The sequence below is a fragment of the Suillus fuscotomentosus genome, assembly GCF_016647785.1.
Source record: "Suillus fuscotomentosus strain FC203 chromosome Unknown F5891scaffold_5, whole genome shotgun sequence".
NCBI lineage: Eukaryota > Fungi > Basidiomycota > Agaricomycetes > Boletales > Suillaceae > Suillus > Suillus fuscotomentosus.
The window spans coordinates 950,782-969,871 of NW_024539517.1; the positions used below are offsets into that span (position 1 = coordinate 950,782).

The window sequence follows — 19,090 nt, forward strand, 5'->3', positions numbered from 1 at the left end:
CACATGGTTGCATCCTCTGACTGATTTAAAGCATTAAGATATCCCACGTGGCGCTTCGTGCGGCGTTAATCATATCGAGTTAAATATGATATATCGTAGGCACATTCTGTCAAAGAGTCGTACTATTTAAATTTGATATTCCGTTCGGCTGCTAATACTTACCACTGATATCGTTATCCAGAAATTAGTGGGTCTCTGAAAGGCGAGCGCCAGTGGAGGCTAAATCGCGAGAGTACCTGGCGCAAATAACTACTCAGCGAGGAATCCAAGAGATGCTAGTGTATCGTGTATTCCGGAGAGTAACGTCGGTTGGAGAGGACGAGACAACGGTAGACATACAACTCATTCCTCATGTAATCATAGACCTTTGAATGACCAGCAAGTCTAAAAGAATTTTTCAGTCGACGATCCTAGTGTACAGATGTTGAACGGGAATAGATTCAAGGTACACGTCGAACACAGATTGTTGCAGGACTTTAACGAATCATCACACTGTCGGTGGCATAAAGGGAAGAAGCATTGCAGAATCATTAGTCTGCATTCTATAATAAGTTAGTGTAGCGATAAAAGCAACAGGCATGCATAATCAAAAAAGTAGAACCACAGAAGTGACTCGTGTTTCGATACATAAATATGTAACAGTCCACGGGGAAGGCATACTATGCCCTTTATCACAACGAGAGAGCTGAGTGAAAAAGGTTGAGCACTGTAGCATGGGTGGGCATCATTGAAAAGACTCACTCAAGGCCCAAGCACGTAAGTTGGTCTTCGTAATATCAGCACTCGCGTCCACCGCGAAACGGTATGATTCGAAAGCTTCTCCGAGCCTGCCAGCCCTAAGGAGCGCACGGATCAGCCTCTTGTTGGAGGTTGGCCACAATGCCGCGATGTCCCATCCGAAGAGCTGCAAAAAGGCGTAGTTGAGGATCGGTGAGTTTTTCGGTGACGTCATATTTAACGCACCACAGTGAAAGCCTCGAAGGCAGAAGGAACGAGGGATTTAGCCAAGAAAGTGCTACCCTCGACAGCGGCACTGAAGTGCTCGACCGCCTCATCATGACGTGCACCATTGAAGGCAATGATTCCTAGTTGGAGTCGCAGACTCGCCTGATGCACGAAGTGCAGACCCATCAGTCAGCGGACGAGCACAAGCGTGATTGCGAACAGGAGACTTACCATAACGATACTACAAGCGATGGAATCGGCAGAAGCCAGCTGATCCACACGAAGCATCGCCTCTTCGTGTCTATTGGCATTGAAAAGCGCAATAGCCTGAAATATGATGAGGCGCGGAGTACGCAAGACGAACAAACAACGTGCCTTGATCAAGTAAAGGAAGACAGTAGCATCCGTGTTTCCCTGAGTAAACGTGAATCCCAAATCAAAGGCTGTCCTCGCGTCATCGAGGCGCTGCTTTCCGCAGAGCGCGATACCCTTGGCGATATAACCAGCCAATGATGTCCTTATGACAAGGGACTACGAGAACATCAAAGTCAGCAGGTTTTTAGTTAGGGCATGATGAATCGTTGTTACCTTGGCTGCATCCCGAAGCGCATTGTCCCAGTCAAGTTTGCGTGCCAGAATGAAAGAGCGGTTGGCATAGGAGGCGAAGTTCTTGGCGTCAGCAGCAATCTCTTGAGTGAGGATCCTTTCAGCAGTAGCCAAATCCCCTGCGATTGATGCAGCACGGATCGTCTTGGTGATAGCAAGAAACTCAGCCGTGGAGATGTCAAATGTTTGCTGCGTGAAAAAGCTTGAGCGACACCTTACAAGTAAAGAATGAAATCATACCTTTAAAACAACCCGCCCAACCTTTAACTGAGACTTGCTAGCATATTGTTCTGCCTTGGACAGGTATTTCTCGGCCTTGAAGGCGGACTGCTCGAACTTGGTGATAGGCTGCTCAGCCTCCAGGACAGACTGCGAGTGGACAGTCGTCAAAGACAATTGCTGAGACCTGGGATCGGAGCTTGCGGTCGTTAAAACTGACTGGTGAAGGCTGGGATCGAAACTTCGAGTCGTCAAAACAGGCTGCAGAGACTTGGAATAGAGGCTTCCGGTCACTGGATCAGATGTTATAAGTGTCTGCGTGAAAAAAGCTTTGAGTGACGCTGTACAAGTAAAGGATAGAATCATACCTGTCCGCCACTTAAAACAGACTGTTCAGGCCTTGTAACATATGTTGCTGCACCGGACAGAGGCTGATCGGCCTTGGAAATTTGATATTGTTCAACCTTTGAGACAGGTTGCCCAGCACGTAAAATAGTCTGTTCAACCGTGGTGATAGGCCGTTCGGCCTGCAAAATCGACTGGGAGTGGACAGTCGTCAAAGACGATTGCTGAGAACTAGATTCAGAGCTTGTGGTCGTCGAACCTGAGAGATTGGAGCCTGCAGTCGTCAAAACAGGCTGCACAGACGTGGAATAGGGACTTCCAGTCATTGACTCAGATACTACGAGTGTCTGCGTGAAAAAGCTTTGAGTGACGCTGTACAAGTAAGGGATGAAATCATACCTGTGCGCCACTTAGAACAGACTGTTCAGGCCTTGTAACATATGTTGCTGCACCGGACAGAGGCTGATCGGCCTTGGAAATTTGATATTGTTCAACCGTGGTGATAGGCTGTTCGGCCTGCAAAACAGACTGCGAACGGACAGTCGTCAAAGAAGATTGCTGAGAACTGGATTCAGAGCTTGCGGTCGTCGAAACTGACTGCTGAAGCCTGAGATCGGAGCCTGCAGTCGTCAAAACAGGCTGCACAGACTTGGAATAGGGACTTCCAGTCACCGACTCAGATACTACGAGTGTCTGCGTGAAAAAAAAAAACTTCGAATGATGCCATACAAGCAAAGGATGGAATCATACCTGTCCGCCACTTAGAACAGACTGTTCAGGCCTTGTAACATATGTTGCTGCACCGGACAGAGGCTGATCGGCCTTGGAAATTTGATATTGTTCGGTGATAGGCTGTTCAGCTTGCAAAACGGACTGCGAGCGGACAGTCGTCAAAGACGATTGCTGAGAACTGGATTCAGAGCTTGCAGTCGTCGAAACTGACTGCTGAAGCCTGAGATCAGAGCTTCCAGTCGTCAAACCAGGCTGCAGAGGCTGGGAATAGGGACTTCCAGTGACCGACTCAGATACTACGAGTGTCTGCGTGAAAAAAAGGCTTTTGAATGATGCCATAGAAGTAAAGGATGGAATCATACCTGCCTGCCACTTAGAACAGACTGTCCAGACCCTGTAACAGATGTTGCTGCACTGGACAGAGATCGCTGGGAATTGAAAAGAGACTGTTCGGCATGGGAAGTTTGAGATTGTTCAGTGTGGACAGATTCAGATAACTGCCCGTTCCCAAGAGACTGTTGGACCTTGGTAATCTCGACCGTGGTGAGAGGCTGTACGGCAGTTGAAAGTGGCTGCGACTGGAAAGTTGTCGAAGACAATTGCTGCAAGTGAGAGGTGGAAACGGGGCTTCCTTGAGTGACAGTGGACCCTTGAACCGCATATTCAGAGCCTGGAACCTTTTTGATCAAAAGACGTAAATGAGATGGTAAAGGTTTTACTAATCAGCGAGAAGTTACCGTTGTCACGACTTCCTTCATAGTAAAAGTCGGGAGTTTCTAGTACTGGCAAAGTACCCACGGGTGCTGTCCATACCGAGACTTTCTTATCATGACCTCCACTAAGAATGTGTGCGCCATACGCGGAGAAGGCTGCGCAAATGACAGAAGAAGTGTGCTGGAAGATGGCAACGGTTTGTTTATCGGAGAGCTGCCAGAGACGAACAGAGTTGTCGCTAGAGGCGGAAACTGCATGCGTGCCAGCAGAATGAACGGCGATGGAGTTGATTTTGTACGTGTGGCCCGTCCATGGTTCACCGACCTGCGTCCAGCTCGATGTATCCCACTCCCTTATATTGGAATCTTCGTCATCTCCTCCCGAAAGAAGGCGCTTGGCATCAGGAGACCAGGCGAGTGATCGAGTACCGCGACTGTGATTCAACGTCGTTTGGAGTTTGCTGTCGGTGTAAATTTGGATGTCTTTATCTGTTGCCACTGCAAACGTATGTACGCTGGACCGCGCATACCGAACGCAGCGGACAGTATTACCGCAGGCGAGATATCCTTCTGACTCCCAATTTTGGGTGTTCCAAACCTTGACCGTTTGGTCGTTGCGTGCCGTCGACGCGGTAACGATGAATGCACCATCGGGTGAAAAGTCCAGGGAGCGGACTGCACTGCCGTGGGCTTTGGAAACTTTGGCGAGAGACTCCCCAGTTTGTGCCTGCCAGGCGATGAGCTCGCCGTTCTCGTCACCAGTAGCTATCAATTTCCCGTCTCTCGATACCGCCAATCCCATCACATCACCGGTGTGCCCCGCCAACTGCTTCAATACCTGACCTGTCTTCAAGTCCCAAAGACGGACCTTCCTGTCCTCAGAGGAGGTCACCATCAGCTCGCTATTGGGAATATCTGCAGCTGCGTAGATCGTCTGTGTGCGATCTTCGAACACCCAAGTGGGATTGACGATAGGAATGAGCTGTGCCATTTTACTAGAGGTTGTTGGTGGTGAGTGAAATTGGTACTGGAATGATTCTGGATGTAGCTCAAGTGGTGTGTACACTGTATGTTTCACTGTAGGTTTTATACCACTTTACCGGATGCTAAACGCATACACGAAACTGATATTCTTACAGATACCTTGCTCGTTACATTCCAGGTACATAGGAACATAACACCGCATGCTTTTCTGAATAACTCTCTAGACAATCATCTGCCCGGTGACATGTGAACTCCGGCTCCCTGCATTTTTTTTCAGGAGATTCGAGATCTGCGCTGCAGGTGTGTACGCTATGTGCAGATTTCTGTGTGATCAACTGTTCTAACTCTGCTATCATTGGTGGGCCTTTTCGAGTCGAACAAGTGCGAGTACCTCGCCTTAACATAAAATTTACAGTCAGACTCTTGATTGTATCATTTTCGTACAACATTCATCCTGATTCAGACGTGTAGTATGCGTGTGTTTTAAATAAGCACGACAATGGCGACGAGCTACATATGTTGGCAACGGACTCACTATGCAATACAACAAACACTCCCTCAAGCAAACACGGAAAAAAAAAATAGAAATCCGAGTGCCATTCCCTGGACCTGCAAGGCCGCTACGGTGCCCTTTCCTTTACATAATTTCAGTCTAACAGAGGGCCTGGACCAGTAACATAAGACGCACTAATCCCGTTTTTACGTTTCATGCTCGTTCGGAATGAAGTTGCGCCTTCTACCAGGGCAAGATGAAGAATGGCGTTGCCCTGAAATGTTTCCGCATGGTCATAGCAGATGTACTACTAATTGTGCAGCCGTAAGTTATCAAATTTTCTCGGAGCTGTGTAATGGTTTTCTCATGGAGGTTGGATAGTTGCGAGGCTTCTTTTCAAATATCGTATGTACGCTTGCAAATTTGCAAGTTGTTCTAACTCTGCTATCATCGATGGGCTTTTTCGAGATCAGCCATGGGCCCGGGTCTGCAGTTCCAAGTTAGGATCAAGGCTATGAATTAGCGACTGCGGCTTGCCATCCAGGTCCGTTATTTGATTTTTTTTCTTGCTCGCTGAGTTCGCGGATTCAATGGATTCTCTCATAGTGTTCGTGTGCATTAGCGCACAGCCTTGCGGATATCCTCCAATGTTGCATCGCAGCTCATTGCGATTTTTTTAATTTGTCAATCTGATGTTGAGCCACAATGCCGCCAAGTTGACGTGCTGACGTTTTACCCCGCTCCGTGTCTACTGGTGCCAGTCGCATGCAGTACACATTTTTAACAAGTTCCCAGCATCTTGTCAACCTTACTGATTACCGCACAACCTCCACGGCAACGATCGTAACACGCTTATTGAAGATTCTTGACTCTTCATTACCATTCTTCACCTGCTTTTGCTGTGTCTTTCACCCTTTTTGCATCAAAGAGCGAGGTCCTGATCCGTTGTACTTCCGGTGCAACAACCCTGCAGTTCCAAGGGGCATGTCACTTAAAATTACCCGTGTCATACAGAACCTCCCTTGAGCAATCAAATTACCATTGATAAGCAGACTACACATTCGTGGTTGAACCGTTCACGCACCCACGTTATTGTGCCAAGAGGGCATCTCATCGTGCTCACTGTGGACGAACTTTGCTCATGTGATCACAACGTGCGTGAACTTATGTAGACTATTTTGAGAGAGATTGGAATTCTGGCAGCCTTTGTCTATATGCGCAAAGGGGGACGTGCGACTCGCATCACGTTTGACTGAGCTTACGGTGCGCTGAATACCCAATCTTCGCATCATCACGGAGGATTCGTACGCCCGACTATGGTGTAACTGGTTGATGCTATGTAGGTGACTGCAAGGAATATGACTTTAGCATGAATCATTGTGCCGTTGTCTTTAATCCAAGCCTTTTGTTCTTTCGTCGCAAGTAGTACTATTGATGAGTCACAGAAACAAGCGCGAGTCCTTACGCCTCAATAGAATAGATGTAGCGCCCAGGATTGTGACCCCCACGTTTTTGATCACCCTGTGGCGGAAGGAAAATCACTCTGGCCTTCAGGCCCAGACCCAGGGGCGAACATGAGTTTGGAAGAGTATGGCACAGGTCTTCCCCGAATTAAACTTTGACAGAAGGTAAAAACTCCAGAGATTTACAAGCGAGATATATTAAAAGAAGTTCAATCATCCGTTTACTGTGGTAAAGGCCTAGACCAATGATCATGAGACAGACGGCTCATCCGTTTGGGAATGGGAAGACAGGCATCCCAGCGGTTGCTTCCACGGTCATAGCATGGTTATCACTTACTTACAACTTGCTGGCGAATTGATACTTATTTTCACTTGTCCGAGGTTCTTCAGTTCCCTGGGTCCTGACTTTGCATGAGCAATCACAAGTTCTCGGACTTCGAAGTAAGGCAATGAGTAACTTATCCCCATCGACTGATTAATCGTCTTCAGTAGTGCATTGATTCAAGGGCTTGAACTACTAGGGGTAGTATGAGATGATTTCAAATACACCAACAAACCGAGAAGTTTGCAAAAAAGTTTGGACCTTGCTCAATATAGCAGTATTGATAGTTGAACTTCATGATGAGAACGCTCACCAGGTATTCGCCATTCTTGATTGCCTCGGAAAAGCATGTTTGGGACGTTGAGTAAGAATCCGACGGGATTCAGTGAGGTAGTCACATCTAAGTGACTTCAGCAGCTGACCGCTAACAGTTTCTGTTCAGTAAATGCTCGGATCGTATTGACCACATAGACCGAAAGAGTGACAGGTCGTTCACACCCAAGTACCTAAGATTGCCACCATCCGGTTCTGAACAGATCTGAACGTTGAACCTCGAACCGAACCACGGTTTGGTCCGGTAACGGTTCAATGGTCAGGCCTAGGTTCAGGAGGGTCCAGGGGTGGTTAATTGGTAGGTTCGTAGTTCAGAGAATAATAGATTTTTAGGTTAGTGTATCGCTGGAAAATAGTAGAGCACGCTTACCATCATTTCAAAAGTTGCTCGAAAGTACGATCACAATAACTGGAATGGATTGGTCGACTTGGAGGTGTGGTGTTGCACAATGCACTCGTTGGTTTGTTTCGAAGTCCGCCGCTTCTTGGAGTAGGCCTTCAGCATATGTTATTATAGCTAGTCAAGTACTGCTTATAATAGTCAGTCCCCCGTAGCCACACTACTATTCAAGAAGGACGACAGCCATTCCTTCTCAATTTAATGCTATGGTGTTCAAGTTCAGACCGTCGGACCCATGTCAAACGTGGAGACTGCTAGAGGACGTAAGTTGCACATTCGCTATGTAGTCACGGTGAGTTGTATTGGAACCATGCCTCATCGATCATCGATCATCCTTGACGTTCGAGAATCGAGAGTATCTGACGCAGGAATTGCCTTGAGTACAACTACTTTCCAGGAATGTGTACACGCTTCAGCTGGCCCAGGCAGTGATGCGTAGTGCATGAGACACCCTGAGTACTTGATGAATGTGGAGCTCATCGAGCAGAATCATGTTTAGAGTTTCATTTGAAGTGTTGATATGGTGATTCGATTGCTTGGATTTGGAAGAATGGATGTTTCTTATTACGTGCAATACATGGTGCACGCTCCCAACAGATAAGTTTCAGAAGGCAAGTTAAGTATTACATAATACTTCAACTTCCTCTGTCACCAAGCGCACTGAATGACCACCACGACAATAATGATTTCCAACCATCTACAAGCTACGTACGGATATACTGCAGCTCGTCTTTTTGTTTTTAATGGCTCAAGAAACGGCTTGCTTCAGTAAGGCCACTCGATGGATATTACGTGCACTCATCAGAACACAGACATGAGGCTTTTGTAATTGGGGTGTTGACCACGGCATGATAACTGTCCCAAAGATCGACTTATATACTAAATATCGACCAATTTCCAACTGTCCCTCACTAAAACCCCTCACATTTTCAGATTCCGTACTACCCATCCATCATGTCCTTTGCTGCAGTGGGATCAAGTTTGCGGCTCAGTGCAGGCGAAACACAAGCGCTGAAGTCTCTGCCAGTGGCAACACAAGTTGGACCCCTTATCATACTTATTCGTTCCATGACTAATATGCATTCAAGATCACTGCAAAAAGGGCTCTACAGGGATCCACCGCAGATCTGGGAAGGCTGGTTGATTATATTTCGATGCTTAATTCCTCCCGTTATTGCTGCTTGGCACTCATCTTCCACGCGACGCTTGATTCAATTCAAGTACCAAACTACATCAATCCCAAGACTATTCCTACCATCATGCGTGCAAAGTGGTCTCTCATGGGATTGGTGAAAATCTCCACGGTTACCCCTTCAACGTCTGAGGGCGAGGACGATCCCGTGACAAAGTATATTGTAAGGAAGTGGGACGAAGTATACCCGTGGATGCGGTTCTTCGCTAGAAATTGCCTCCCTCCTCCTTACGATGTCTCAGTTACTCCTCCGCGCCCTGATCTTTGCAATGTGTTCGATGCTGCAAAATTGTGCATCACTCCGCTCTCATTAATCTGCACCCAATCGGAAGAAGGGCGTCATTTGCTCCGTTCTTCTATTTCTGTGCAGCACTTTGTTGCGCAGTTATGGATATTGATCGGAAACCTCCAGGGAGATGTACTTCAAGGCGATCCTGGAAATACAACGGACGGCCTTGTTTCCATGCTCCGGGCGTCCTTTGCGCTAACAAACCATGTTTGCGTATCTGAATCCGAAGATCCAGACAAAATCACTCTTCCATTATCGAGTTATATACAAGCTGCAGGAGGGGTGAAGCCCGTTGTTTTCACCCTTCTCAGATACATCCGTCGGATTACCAGAGATGCTGCCGCCGTAGAAGAACCTCGATCATGGACGACAGGCGATCGGAGTATAAAACAACTTCATCTCTACACTGTTGGCCTCCATTATTCCTTCGAGTTTATCAAGGTTATCAGTCGCCAAGACGTTTCATGCTGCGCACAACTTATCCGCCAAGGTTCAATTCGCACGGTGGTGGACGCGATCTCTCAGATGTTGCCTAAGATCTTGGTGCAAGCAAACAAGGAATTAGATTTTCATCCCCAGCTGGGACTCGCGGGTAGGCAGAACGTTCTGTGGTCGGGGTACGCGTACATTGCATCTGCCATTCGCGATGCAGATGACGGGGTGGCATGTGTATGCCAGGCAATCGATGCTGGCCTCATTCAAACGTTGGAGAAGGGGGTTGTTTGCCCGCCTCACGCCAATCGTCGTGATCACCCAACCCGTGGCCGCTTGGGCGACATAGAGTTACTCTTTCTCCTCGCCACATTCTTCATGTATCACAGGGTCGTTGAATCAATTTTCCGACACTGGTTTCGCATGCAAAGTGCTCCTATGGAAAAACGAGAGATACGCGACAAAGGGTTGGGGGTTGCTCTCGAACTCGTCCTGACATCTACTATCGATGCTATGGACCATCGCAGTGTACAACCTATAAACTTCCACGAATACAGGTGCAGTGGTCCAGGAGTACGCTAATCATCACTAGTTCCATCATGTGGGTGCTCATATGTGCGCCAGTGTCCAATGTGCACATCCAAGTTTGTCAGTAAGAAGCGTCAGTGCGCAGGCTGCTTGGTATCGATCTATTGCTCGGAGAAATGCCAAAGGACCGCTTGGCACAATGGACACAAGAAGTGGTGTCAAGTTCTAAGGTGCACCGTTGGTGAGTCCATTCAGCCCTCGTCTCATACTTCTCGTTCGAATCGCCAACAGGGCCGTGGGGCTCACGCGATATCCGTAAGAGTCTTCAAGTCATTGCAGGCTTCGAAACCAGTGAAATCTCGGGAATGGCCAAAGATGTAGAATCGCGCGTTCGTGAAGCACAGCGGCAGTTCCCTGCGTTCAGAGATAAACTTGTGCTCATGCTAGACATGACTGTGTATCCGCCGGAGGTCCACGTGCTCCCCGTGCACAAGCTTGAGCAGTTTCCTGGGGATGACCCCATATGGCCAGAGATCGCTGACGAGATTCGCCAACGAAGCGACTCGCCACCGAAAGGATATATGTTTTCGGTGGTCAAGGTCCACCTGGGGAAGTCGAAGTTCACACTGTTCAGCCCGAGCACAGCGTTGCGTATGGCATTTGTGGATCAGTACTTTTCGGATGATGAGGCATCTGTTGATGAAGATGAAATGAAAGATTCAAAAGCGTTAGGCGATCAATCGATTAGGACTTAGATTATGATTCAGAATCGGATGACGAATGCGTGCTACGATATTTAACGGACCTTGTGCTATATGTTTTAGTAGCTTTTGTTGACCAATGTGACTTTGCTTTGCTTTGTGCAGGAAACGTACCATACTAATGTTGTGGGTTGATCAAACCGAGAAGTGGTAGAAGCGATCGATTGGTATTTCGACATTGTATCCAGGCGACGTCCATGATGCATGATTCCTAATCTACACACGACAAAAAAAAACAAGTGCAGAGGCAACATTAACTAGGACTGAATTCTAGTCCGTCCTTCCACAAACTTCAGGATGTCTTCGTCAGAGGGCCGATGCTCCATATCTCCTGACCAACAGGTCTGCATGAAATGCCAGTCGCTGTCAATGACAACAGATATGGGTGGCCTTCTGGGTTTTATTCCGCGTGATATGTTGTTCATTACGGCGAACTGGTTGTGGATGTAATGGTATGGGACCTTGCCCTCCAATACCTGCAGAAATATGAGCTGATTCAATATTGATGAGTCATGTTACGTGCCTGTAGCATGATCCCTCCGAAAGAGTATACATCACTTTTCGGAGAGAATACCGGCGCTGACGCATTGCCTTCATCATCCACCGCCAGATATTCTGGTGGCATGTAGTGTGCGGTGCCTCCGCAACAGGTTGGCTTTAATGCTACTTGACTTATTCTCTCAGGAACGAGAGCAGAAAGACCAAAATCGGTGAGGCTTGCTTTTCCATCTTTATCAACGAGAACGTTGTTCTGAACAAGCTTCAGTTGGGCTTTCACACGACTCATAAATGTGTACGTACGCCGCTCAAGTCACCATGGGTGATTGACCGCGAATGCACTGCAATCTGCGTTAGTCGACTCTTGCATCAACGACAAAACATTGAACATACGATACTGAAGCCCTTGAGCTATGTCCTTGAGCTAAAGAGACATCAGCATGCGGACTATGGTAGAATGAGAAATTGACCGAACCAGTGCAAACTTTTCGTTGTAAGAAAGCATTTCGTGCTCACGTTCAAGGTAACCGCTCAGCGCACCATTTTCTAACCATGGTGAGAGAAGTGCTGGGAGGAAGCCAAAGCCAAAGCCATCTGCAACTCCCCAGAGAGGAACGATATTCTCGTGCTTAAGTTTCAACCATATTTTAATCTCTCTGGACAACCGCTAAAGAACTAAGGTCAGCTGAATGAAAGTGGAATCCATAGCTACTGACATTGATAATCGTCAACGTGTCTGTATCGCCTCTCAAAAATATTTCCTTGACTGCGACCTAGATTACTGTAAGAAAGGCAGAACGAAATGACGGACAGGATACCTACGTCAACACAAGTTGACCTGGAAGAAGACTGGTAGCGGAAAACCGCTAGTTGAACGGCATCGATGTCTCTTAGAGAGAGACTACACCTATGAACATTTGCAAATCCTCCGGCGTTCTGGTGAACATTATTGAGTCGTTTGACCGAGGTTGTCAGATCAGCAGCACTGAAAATGATGAGCCCAGTAGCCACACGAAAGAAGGGTCAGTAACTCACCCGAAACTTTGGACTAAAACTAAGTAGAGGACCTTCTCAATTGAAGGACGGGATTTAACTGCCGACAGGCATTGTTGCAGCAAGTTCAGGTGCGCTTCATCAATCTTTGGATCAAAAGTCTTTTGAGGGCTGCGTAAGAGAAACATCGCAAGAATCATACCTCGGCAGTAGGATGAAAAGGCGATGTACCCTTTTTCTTTCTTTCTGAAAGCACTTGACTCTCTTTCGAAATCCACCAGTACGGCGCCTTTCCCGACAATACCTAGGGAATAGCGGTGTAAGAAGCGAAAGTTGATGAGCTGCACAACGTACCAGAATTGCGACGCAGCCATATGAGTACACATCTCCTTCTTTCGTCGGCTTTGGTATTCCTGTCCGGCCACCAGTGAACATAAATTCGGGTGCAGTGTACCTTGCATCTCCCGGGAGCTGCTCGTTGAACATGTCACTATCTGCTTCAGCCAGTATTACAGAGCGACTGAAGTCTGCGATGCGCACACGGCCTGAACCGTCAAGGAAAATGTTATCCTAGAAATGCGGTGAGAATCTTTGCGTAACACATGTAATGGAAGCATACACCCGTTAAATTGCCATGTGCAACGTCCTGCTTGTGTACTAAATTTGCGCGTGAGTTCTATGCACGCGCAGCTGTGAGGGACACTGACAATATTCGATACCACGCGCCACCTCTAGTAGCTGCCCATTCGAGGTCAGAGCCGAAGAATTTAAATATGCCACGGACTTTGAAATGACTTACAATATCCAGCTTCTGACTCGCAGGTAAAACGGAGTGCTCTTGTTTCAGGTAGTCACGTAACGAACCGCCTGCCATCCATGGGTATACGAAGGATGGGCCCGGGATAATTCCAAAACCCGCAGTTATTCCATAGAGGGCAAGGATGGCCTTGTGCCTCAACCTTTTCCTGACATACACCTCACGACAAATCCTCTGCCGAGCAATACATGATTTAGTGATGATTTATTTATACAGCGATGCTAAACTGTGTGTTTACTCACATTAGATATTCTGTTCATGTCATTGTAGCCGTTAGCATTATCCCTCAAAATCTTGACTGCGACCTGTCGATTGATGCGTTGCATATAGATCCGTAGATCCATGAAAATACACTGACCTCAGTCTCCCTCGACTCATGCACCCACTTGTATCTCAAAGCCGCACCAAGTACGTCCAAACCATTGGGATAGTCGCATTTCGTGAGAACTGCTTGCGAGATTCGTGTCACTGTGACTGGAAGTTGCAATAGCATCGTCTCTACAGTCTTCGCAATGTTTGTCTGTGACCACAAGAACTCCGTAATTTGGCCAATCAACGGACGGTCTTCTCTGTTCCTCGACAAGCATAGTTGCGCAATCTGCTGTATTTCTTCGCCGATACCAGCTGATTGGTAGCCTCGGAACGGATTGCGCCCCTTTTGCAGTGCTCCCATAACGGAGATAACATTCGTGATCCAGGCGTAAGGTTGATTGCCAAAAAACACCTGCATGATGTCAGCAACATGACATTTGAATGAGACCACACAACGCACCTGCATCATAATACAACCATACGAGTAAACATCCCAGGCCTTGGTTGGTTTCTCATCTTTAGCCTCATCGTCATCTTCATCTCCATCTTGAAATGCCTCCGGCGGCATCCATCGGACATTGCCCATAGGACACGAGTTAAATGTAGCGTTGCCTGATTCTGCAAGGATCATCGAGAGACCGAAATCACCGAGACAGAGCCTCCCATCACTACCGACTAGGACGTTGGTCTAAAATGTGGAACCGTCATTTATGCGTAGAATACGGCGAATGAAACCTACAGCAGTAAGGTCACCATGGACAATACCCTTGCCATGCACTACAGGAGATCAGTCAATCAAAGTGCAGAGTCGAGTGCTACCCACAATACTCGAGACCAGCTGCTACTTCCCTTACCTGCAATGTCGAGTCAGAGTTGAACGCGTCTCCGCATATATAAAATGCATACCATACTTAACTTCCTCTCCCACGAGAGACCAACAAATTCGCGTTTCAGATAGTCATCGAGTGATCCATTTTCCATCCATGGAGTGACCAACGCGGGAAGTAACCCGAATTCTTCGGCAAAGGTAACACCCTCCAGAGGGAGAATGTTGTCATGCAATAATTGAATCCAAACGTAGGCTTCGCGACGAATTTTCTTGTAAGTAAATTCATCAGCGAATGCAAGGGTGAACTACTTCATGCCTTCACCATGCCTATTTTTTTTAATAATTTCGCATCTGCAAATTGAGGGAGACACGGACTAATCAGAACAAACCCTTTGAATAGAACCCCACTGTGCATACCTGTTACCGACAAGACCCTGATGGATTTGACCGCGACCTTGATTGTGATAAATGACCGTAATACTGGAGCTGTAACATCCCCTGTTTGTAAACTTACCGGACGTTGGGTCCCAGATTGCGTAGTCATGAGACATTTCCAGATATCGCCAAGGCCTCCTGTCCAAGTAGGAAAGATACTATCTCTTGAAATGTTTATCGCAGGAATGAGATCTGGTTCGATCTTGAATTGAACGATGTCATTGCTCTTCTGCCCGTGTTAATCAAACATCATTGATAACGCTTGTAAAATCAAGATCAACTCACGTCCATTGTGAGGTAAAATTCTCAGTGCAGCATTCAAGATGAGAAGCGTTAGAGGTGCGACGGTATTGTTTCGTCCTTATATGTACGGTTAAACGCCGAATGCCATCATGAGGCAGTGCTTTGTCGGACTATGTGCATGAGGGTCAGTGTGAAAACGGGGGTGATCCCTGGCATGAGTTATTCATATCTTTCAGATAGGAAGATCCGAACTATGCACATGCAGCCTTTGAAGCTTCTCTACCTGTTAGGTGACGTAATTCAAATACGTACATCAAAGTTCCATCCCCTTCTTGGCTCAGTGGAAACGTACAGAACGTTCCGTGATCATGCACACGATCTATTTGACTATCGTTTCATCTTTCCATCTTCAACGATATCTCTCCTGACAAACCCAGAGCGCTTCCCTCTCACTGGCTGCGAGTATTTATCTGGAGGATTAATTCTTATTTCCTCTGAGGCATCCTAATCACCCGAATTCACAGGAGTTATCTCAACCTACCGTCTTTTCGAAAACATCTTTCACCCTATTTTCTCAATCTCAGCGTCCCCACTTCTTTTTCCCTATCTCCATTCCACGTCATATATTCATACGCCACCTGCAACGCTTGCAAGGTTGACCTTCGCTCTGATAAAGCGGACACCCTTTCATTTCAAACGCTATCATATCCACTTCTCAAGCACAAGACTTTGCCACTTGATTCGATACCTTTACCAAAGCACTACTCAAAGCTTTACGTCTTGAAACCAGTCCTCCTCCTAATCGTCGAATAATGGATTACACGCCAAAGAATGCTGAGCACGTAGATTTTGGTGGGGAAGTGGACTATACTGAACACTGGTAGCTTCAGGAGCTGCCTCCAAGACCAGAGGTACGTTCCACCATCATCACTAATTCAGACGCTCACGCCTCATGCAGCCGTGCACTATTAATCTGACACGTATCATGAGGACCTGACGGCTTTCGTGAAGGCGAATTGATGGTAGGTCTGTGTGATTGACGGAGAAGACTTCTGCGGAGTAAGTGGTTACTGCAATTGCCTGATGAGCGTTCTCACTTCGTCTGCATTCTGATTTCGTCGTTTCTGACGCACGCACCCAACATTTGCTACACATGGTATCCTCCCGGGGGACATGACTATTCCTAATGCCAGTTCGCGTTGTCTCTCGGTCCTGTCGATGATTTATTCTTGTGATGCTGATGTACTGAGCATATGTATGTCGGCTACCTTTTACAGATGCCCAATCAAGAACCTCATCGGTGGGTGCAGCTCATTCGGCGCATTGACCGACCATCTTGGGGTTATTATCACGTGGATCACATCACCATCGATTTCAATCCCAAGTAAGTTTGCTACATAATTTGTGGGTCAAAAGCTGTATTGAGCTCCAATGCATTAGAATCTTCCTGATCCTTACGACTCATGAAGGTCGTCTTCAAACAGGAGACAGACCTTAAAGTCGAAGGCTAATGTCATTTCTGCAGTGCTATGAATCACATTGGCACCAGGTATTCGACTCGATGCCAAGCTCGTCACTCGATCGATCGATATGTATCTTTGTCCTTTGGGTGCTAATGGCACCTAACGACCGAAAGTCGAGTATGCAAACGATGATCATAGAGCTCCTACGGAGGCTACAGTAAACAGTGGCACGCACATTCCTTCATTAACTCTGTTCCAAGAACTGAAGGCAGACATGCACCTTATTCACAACTTCCACATCCAGCAGACAATATGTTATCACAAAACTTCGCTTGCAGTCTTCAGTTGAAATTTCAACAACCCTAATCATAGTCTGAATGCTGATGGTGCTCTGGCCGCATCCCGTTCTCAGGAAGTGCGTGTTCTCGTCTTGTGGGTTGCTAACCTGAAACTGATGGTGCTTTGGCCGCGTCCCGCTCTCAGTAGGTGCGTGTTCTCGTCTTTTGGGTTGCTTTCCCGACGCTGATGGTGCACCGGCCGTGTCCTGCTCTCAGTTGGCACGTGTTCTCATCTTCAATAGTTAGTCTAGACATGCAAAAGAATTAATTTACGTTCTTATCGAAGCCTATGAATCAGGCTATGTACGTTTGATGGCGCTTACCTCCCCACACAGGGTATTGTACTAACTTTTGATTACCGCCCGGTTACCATCTTAAACAGCTATCACAAGGTCCAGCCTAGACAACGACCATGTCGGAGAGATGCTGAACCTGTTATCTACTCAGTATCACAATTGCGATACTTATACCCTCGTCAGTATTAGTTTTTTTTTGTGATTTAGTCTCTCGATGACACTATCTGTGGACACGCCGATATGATAACTCCAAACCTGCGAGTAGCAGGAGTGAGTCTTCAACAGAGATATCAAGACATGAAATGTTGCGAACAATATGTTGCATAGAGCGCAAGACAGAGAATACAACACAAAAATGCTAGGAAACCGTCATGGCATTACGAGTCGTATTAGAGTATCAGGAGCTTTCCTCTAGCAGTTTCAGCTGTCCCTGTATAAATGTAAGGACTTCCTCGGCCGAAGGCCTGTGTTCCGGTTTATCAAGCCAGCACTTCTGTATGTAATCCCACAGAGTATCTGCTACGGACGGAGTCACTGGCCGAGCAGGCTTTCTGCCTCTGAGTATCTGCACGGTAACTTGATGGTCACTTCGAAATTCGGAATACGGAACTTTTCCTGTAAAGACCTACAAAGATAATAACAATCACATTGAATGGTGCCAAGATCCGCTCACAAACCTGCAACATGATACAGCCGAAAGAATATATGTCTGATGCCAATTGGGGCAGGCTTATTGACTCGTCATCTTCCGGGACTTGGAAGTTTTCAGGTGCAGCCCATCGCACATTACTCCTGATATATGACGTGCCGTGGAGCTCGGCACAAAAAATGAAAATTCCATGGTCAGCCACAAAGGCGTTGCCGTTCTCATTGATGAGGATGTTGTTCTGAGTCGCGTCAATAATTGCGATGACGAAGGAGGCACATGTGGTACTCACGCCAGTGAGATCCCCGTGTACTATGTTTTTGGAGTGCACTAATATTCACGTCAGCTTTGCGCCAAACAAGTGACATTTACCGCGTACAGTATTGAAGAGCTGAAGCGACATCTTTGAGCTATAACAGCAAAGATTAAGACGGGAGCTACACCGTACATAAAGAAAGACTCACGATTTGGAGCATCCGAGTGAGAGTGAGTTGCTGAAAATCGTGTTCCAGAAGCATGGTAAGCGAGCCCTTCTGCATCCATGGGGAGACGATAGCAGGCAGCGGACCAAACCCTTGAGTTATTCCCAGAAACGGTAACAGATTGGCGTGTTCTAGCTTAGCGTTCCGCTGCAAGTCGTATTCTAGACTCTGAAATGTTGTACATTAGCAGATAAACACGTGGTACCAGCATGCGGAGCCGCCCAAACCTCGGTAACCTTTATCTTGCAGTCATCGTTCGGAATTTCAAGTCTCAGACACTTTACTGCAACAGACTGGTGGAGAGGGAAACGGTAGTGTGAGCACATATTAACAGGTGCAAACTTGAAGGAGCCACTCGCCTCTACCGCGATTTGAGGGTGCTTCAAGCTGTGTATGCACTTCCAAACATCCCCGAAGCTGCCTTGAGCAACAGGATATCGGGATGATTCCTTGGTTATTTGCTCAGTGAGGTCGGGCAGACTAATAACCCGGTGCTCAGTCAAAATTGCGTGACATAAATGCATAGAAAAACAAACTCATTCTCAATTACATTCTCGTCATATGTTGTTTTTTGTGCCGACTTCGAACCAAGCCCGAGGCTGGCAAGGAGCAAGCGTGATCTCCTCTGCCACTTCTTCAACCAGACTTGAAACCAAGTACGAAACAGGACCTTCATACTGAAAGAAGAAAATGTGGGATAACTACAACTTGAGAGGCATGCTTGATTCTTATGACAATTTGCTATCTTCTATCGTTATGTAATTATACTTGTTTGGCCCCTCTTACACCGATCCTCTGTCAGAGGATCGGTGGTAGAAGTGAGCAAGGTCATTTGCTCCATCAGCGCTCAGCGCTCAACGCTAGATGTATAACGACCAATGGTCATTCCTGGTCTAGGGATGACGCCTGTGGGCGCATGGACTTGCCATTCTAACCTATGTTATTAAAATACCAGATGCTGCTAATCCATCTATACTCATA

The 19,090-nt window shown here is 47.0% G+C and overlaps 4 protein-coding genes across 4 annotated transcripts; 1 reads left to right on the forward strand and 3 right to left on the reverse strand.

Annotated features, from left to right (window-relative positions):
* Positions 1–613: 613 nt before the first annotated feature.
* On the reverse strand, positions 614–2,801 carry F5891DRAFT_557293 (uncharacterized protein). The gene is made up of 9 exons (XM_041372251.1): positions 2,515–2,801; positions 2,139–2,462; positions 1,792–2,085; positions 1,534–1,740; positions 1,321–1,476; positions 1,177–1,272; positions 964–1,107; positions 742–904; positions 614–685 (listed from the first exon to the last, which is right to left on the reverse strand). The coding sequence occupies exons 2-9, from the start codon at positions 2,439–2,441 to the stop codon at positions 672–674; spliced, it is 1,377 nt and encodes a 458-aa protein (XP_041231853.1). The 5' UTR covers positions 2,442–2,462; positions 2,515–2,801; the 3' UTR covers positions 614–671.
* A 5,387-nt stretch (positions 2,802–8,188) lies between these two features.
* Positions 8,189–10,784, forward strand: F5891DRAFT_557880 (uncharacterized protein). The gene is made up of 4 exons (XM_041372253.1): positions 8,189–8,593; positions 8,644–10,041; positions 10,093–10,237; positions 10,288–10,784. Exons 1-4 carry the CDS (start codon positions 8,510–8,512, stop codon positions 10,749–10,751), a joined length of 2,091 nt encoding a protein of 696 aa, XP_041231854.1. The 5' UTR covers positions 8,189–8,509; the 3' UTR covers positions 10,752–10,784.
* Positions 10,785–10,864: 80 nt separating this feature from the next.
* Positions 10,865–14,027, reverse strand: F5891DRAFT_1004841 (kinase-like domain-containing protein). The gene is made up of 16 exons (XM_041360366.1): positions 13,838–14,027; positions 13,424–13,789; positions 13,308–13,370; positions 13,048–13,239; positions 12,956–12,986; positions 12,868–12,905; positions 12,603–12,818; positions 12,451–12,552; positions 12,291–12,394; positions 12,078–12,240; positions 11,972–12,028; positions 11,731–11,922; positions 11,649–11,679; positions 11,559–11,596; positions 11,281–11,508; positions 10,865–11,233 (listed from the first exon to the last, which is right to left on the reverse strand). Exons 1-16 carry the CDS (start codon positions 14,006–14,008, stop codon positions 11,015–11,017), a joined length of 2,211 nt encoding a protein of 736 aa, XP_041231855.1. The 5' UTR covers positions 14,009–14,027; the 3' UTR covers positions 10,865–11,014.
* Positions 14,028–17,012: 2,985 nt separating this feature from the next.
* On the reverse strand, positions 17,013–19,025 carry F5891DRAFT_557486 (kinase-like domain-containing protein). Its single transcript, XM_041372252.1, has 9 exons — positions 18,660–19,025; positions 18,469–18,589; positions 18,337–18,402; positions 18,092–18,277; positions 18,007–18,037; positions 17,920–17,957; positions 17,659–17,868; positions 17,295–17,606; positions 17,013–17,236 (listed from the first exon to the last, which is right to left on the reverse strand). The coding sequence occupies exons 1-8, from the start codon at positions 18,668–18,670 to the stop codon at positions 17,379–17,381; spliced, it is 891 nt and encodes a 296-aa protein (XP_041231856.1). The 5' UTR covers positions 18,671–19,025; the 3' UTR covers positions 17,013–17,236; positions 17,295–17,378.
* Between the last annotated feature and the right edge of the window lie 65 nt (positions 19,026–19,090).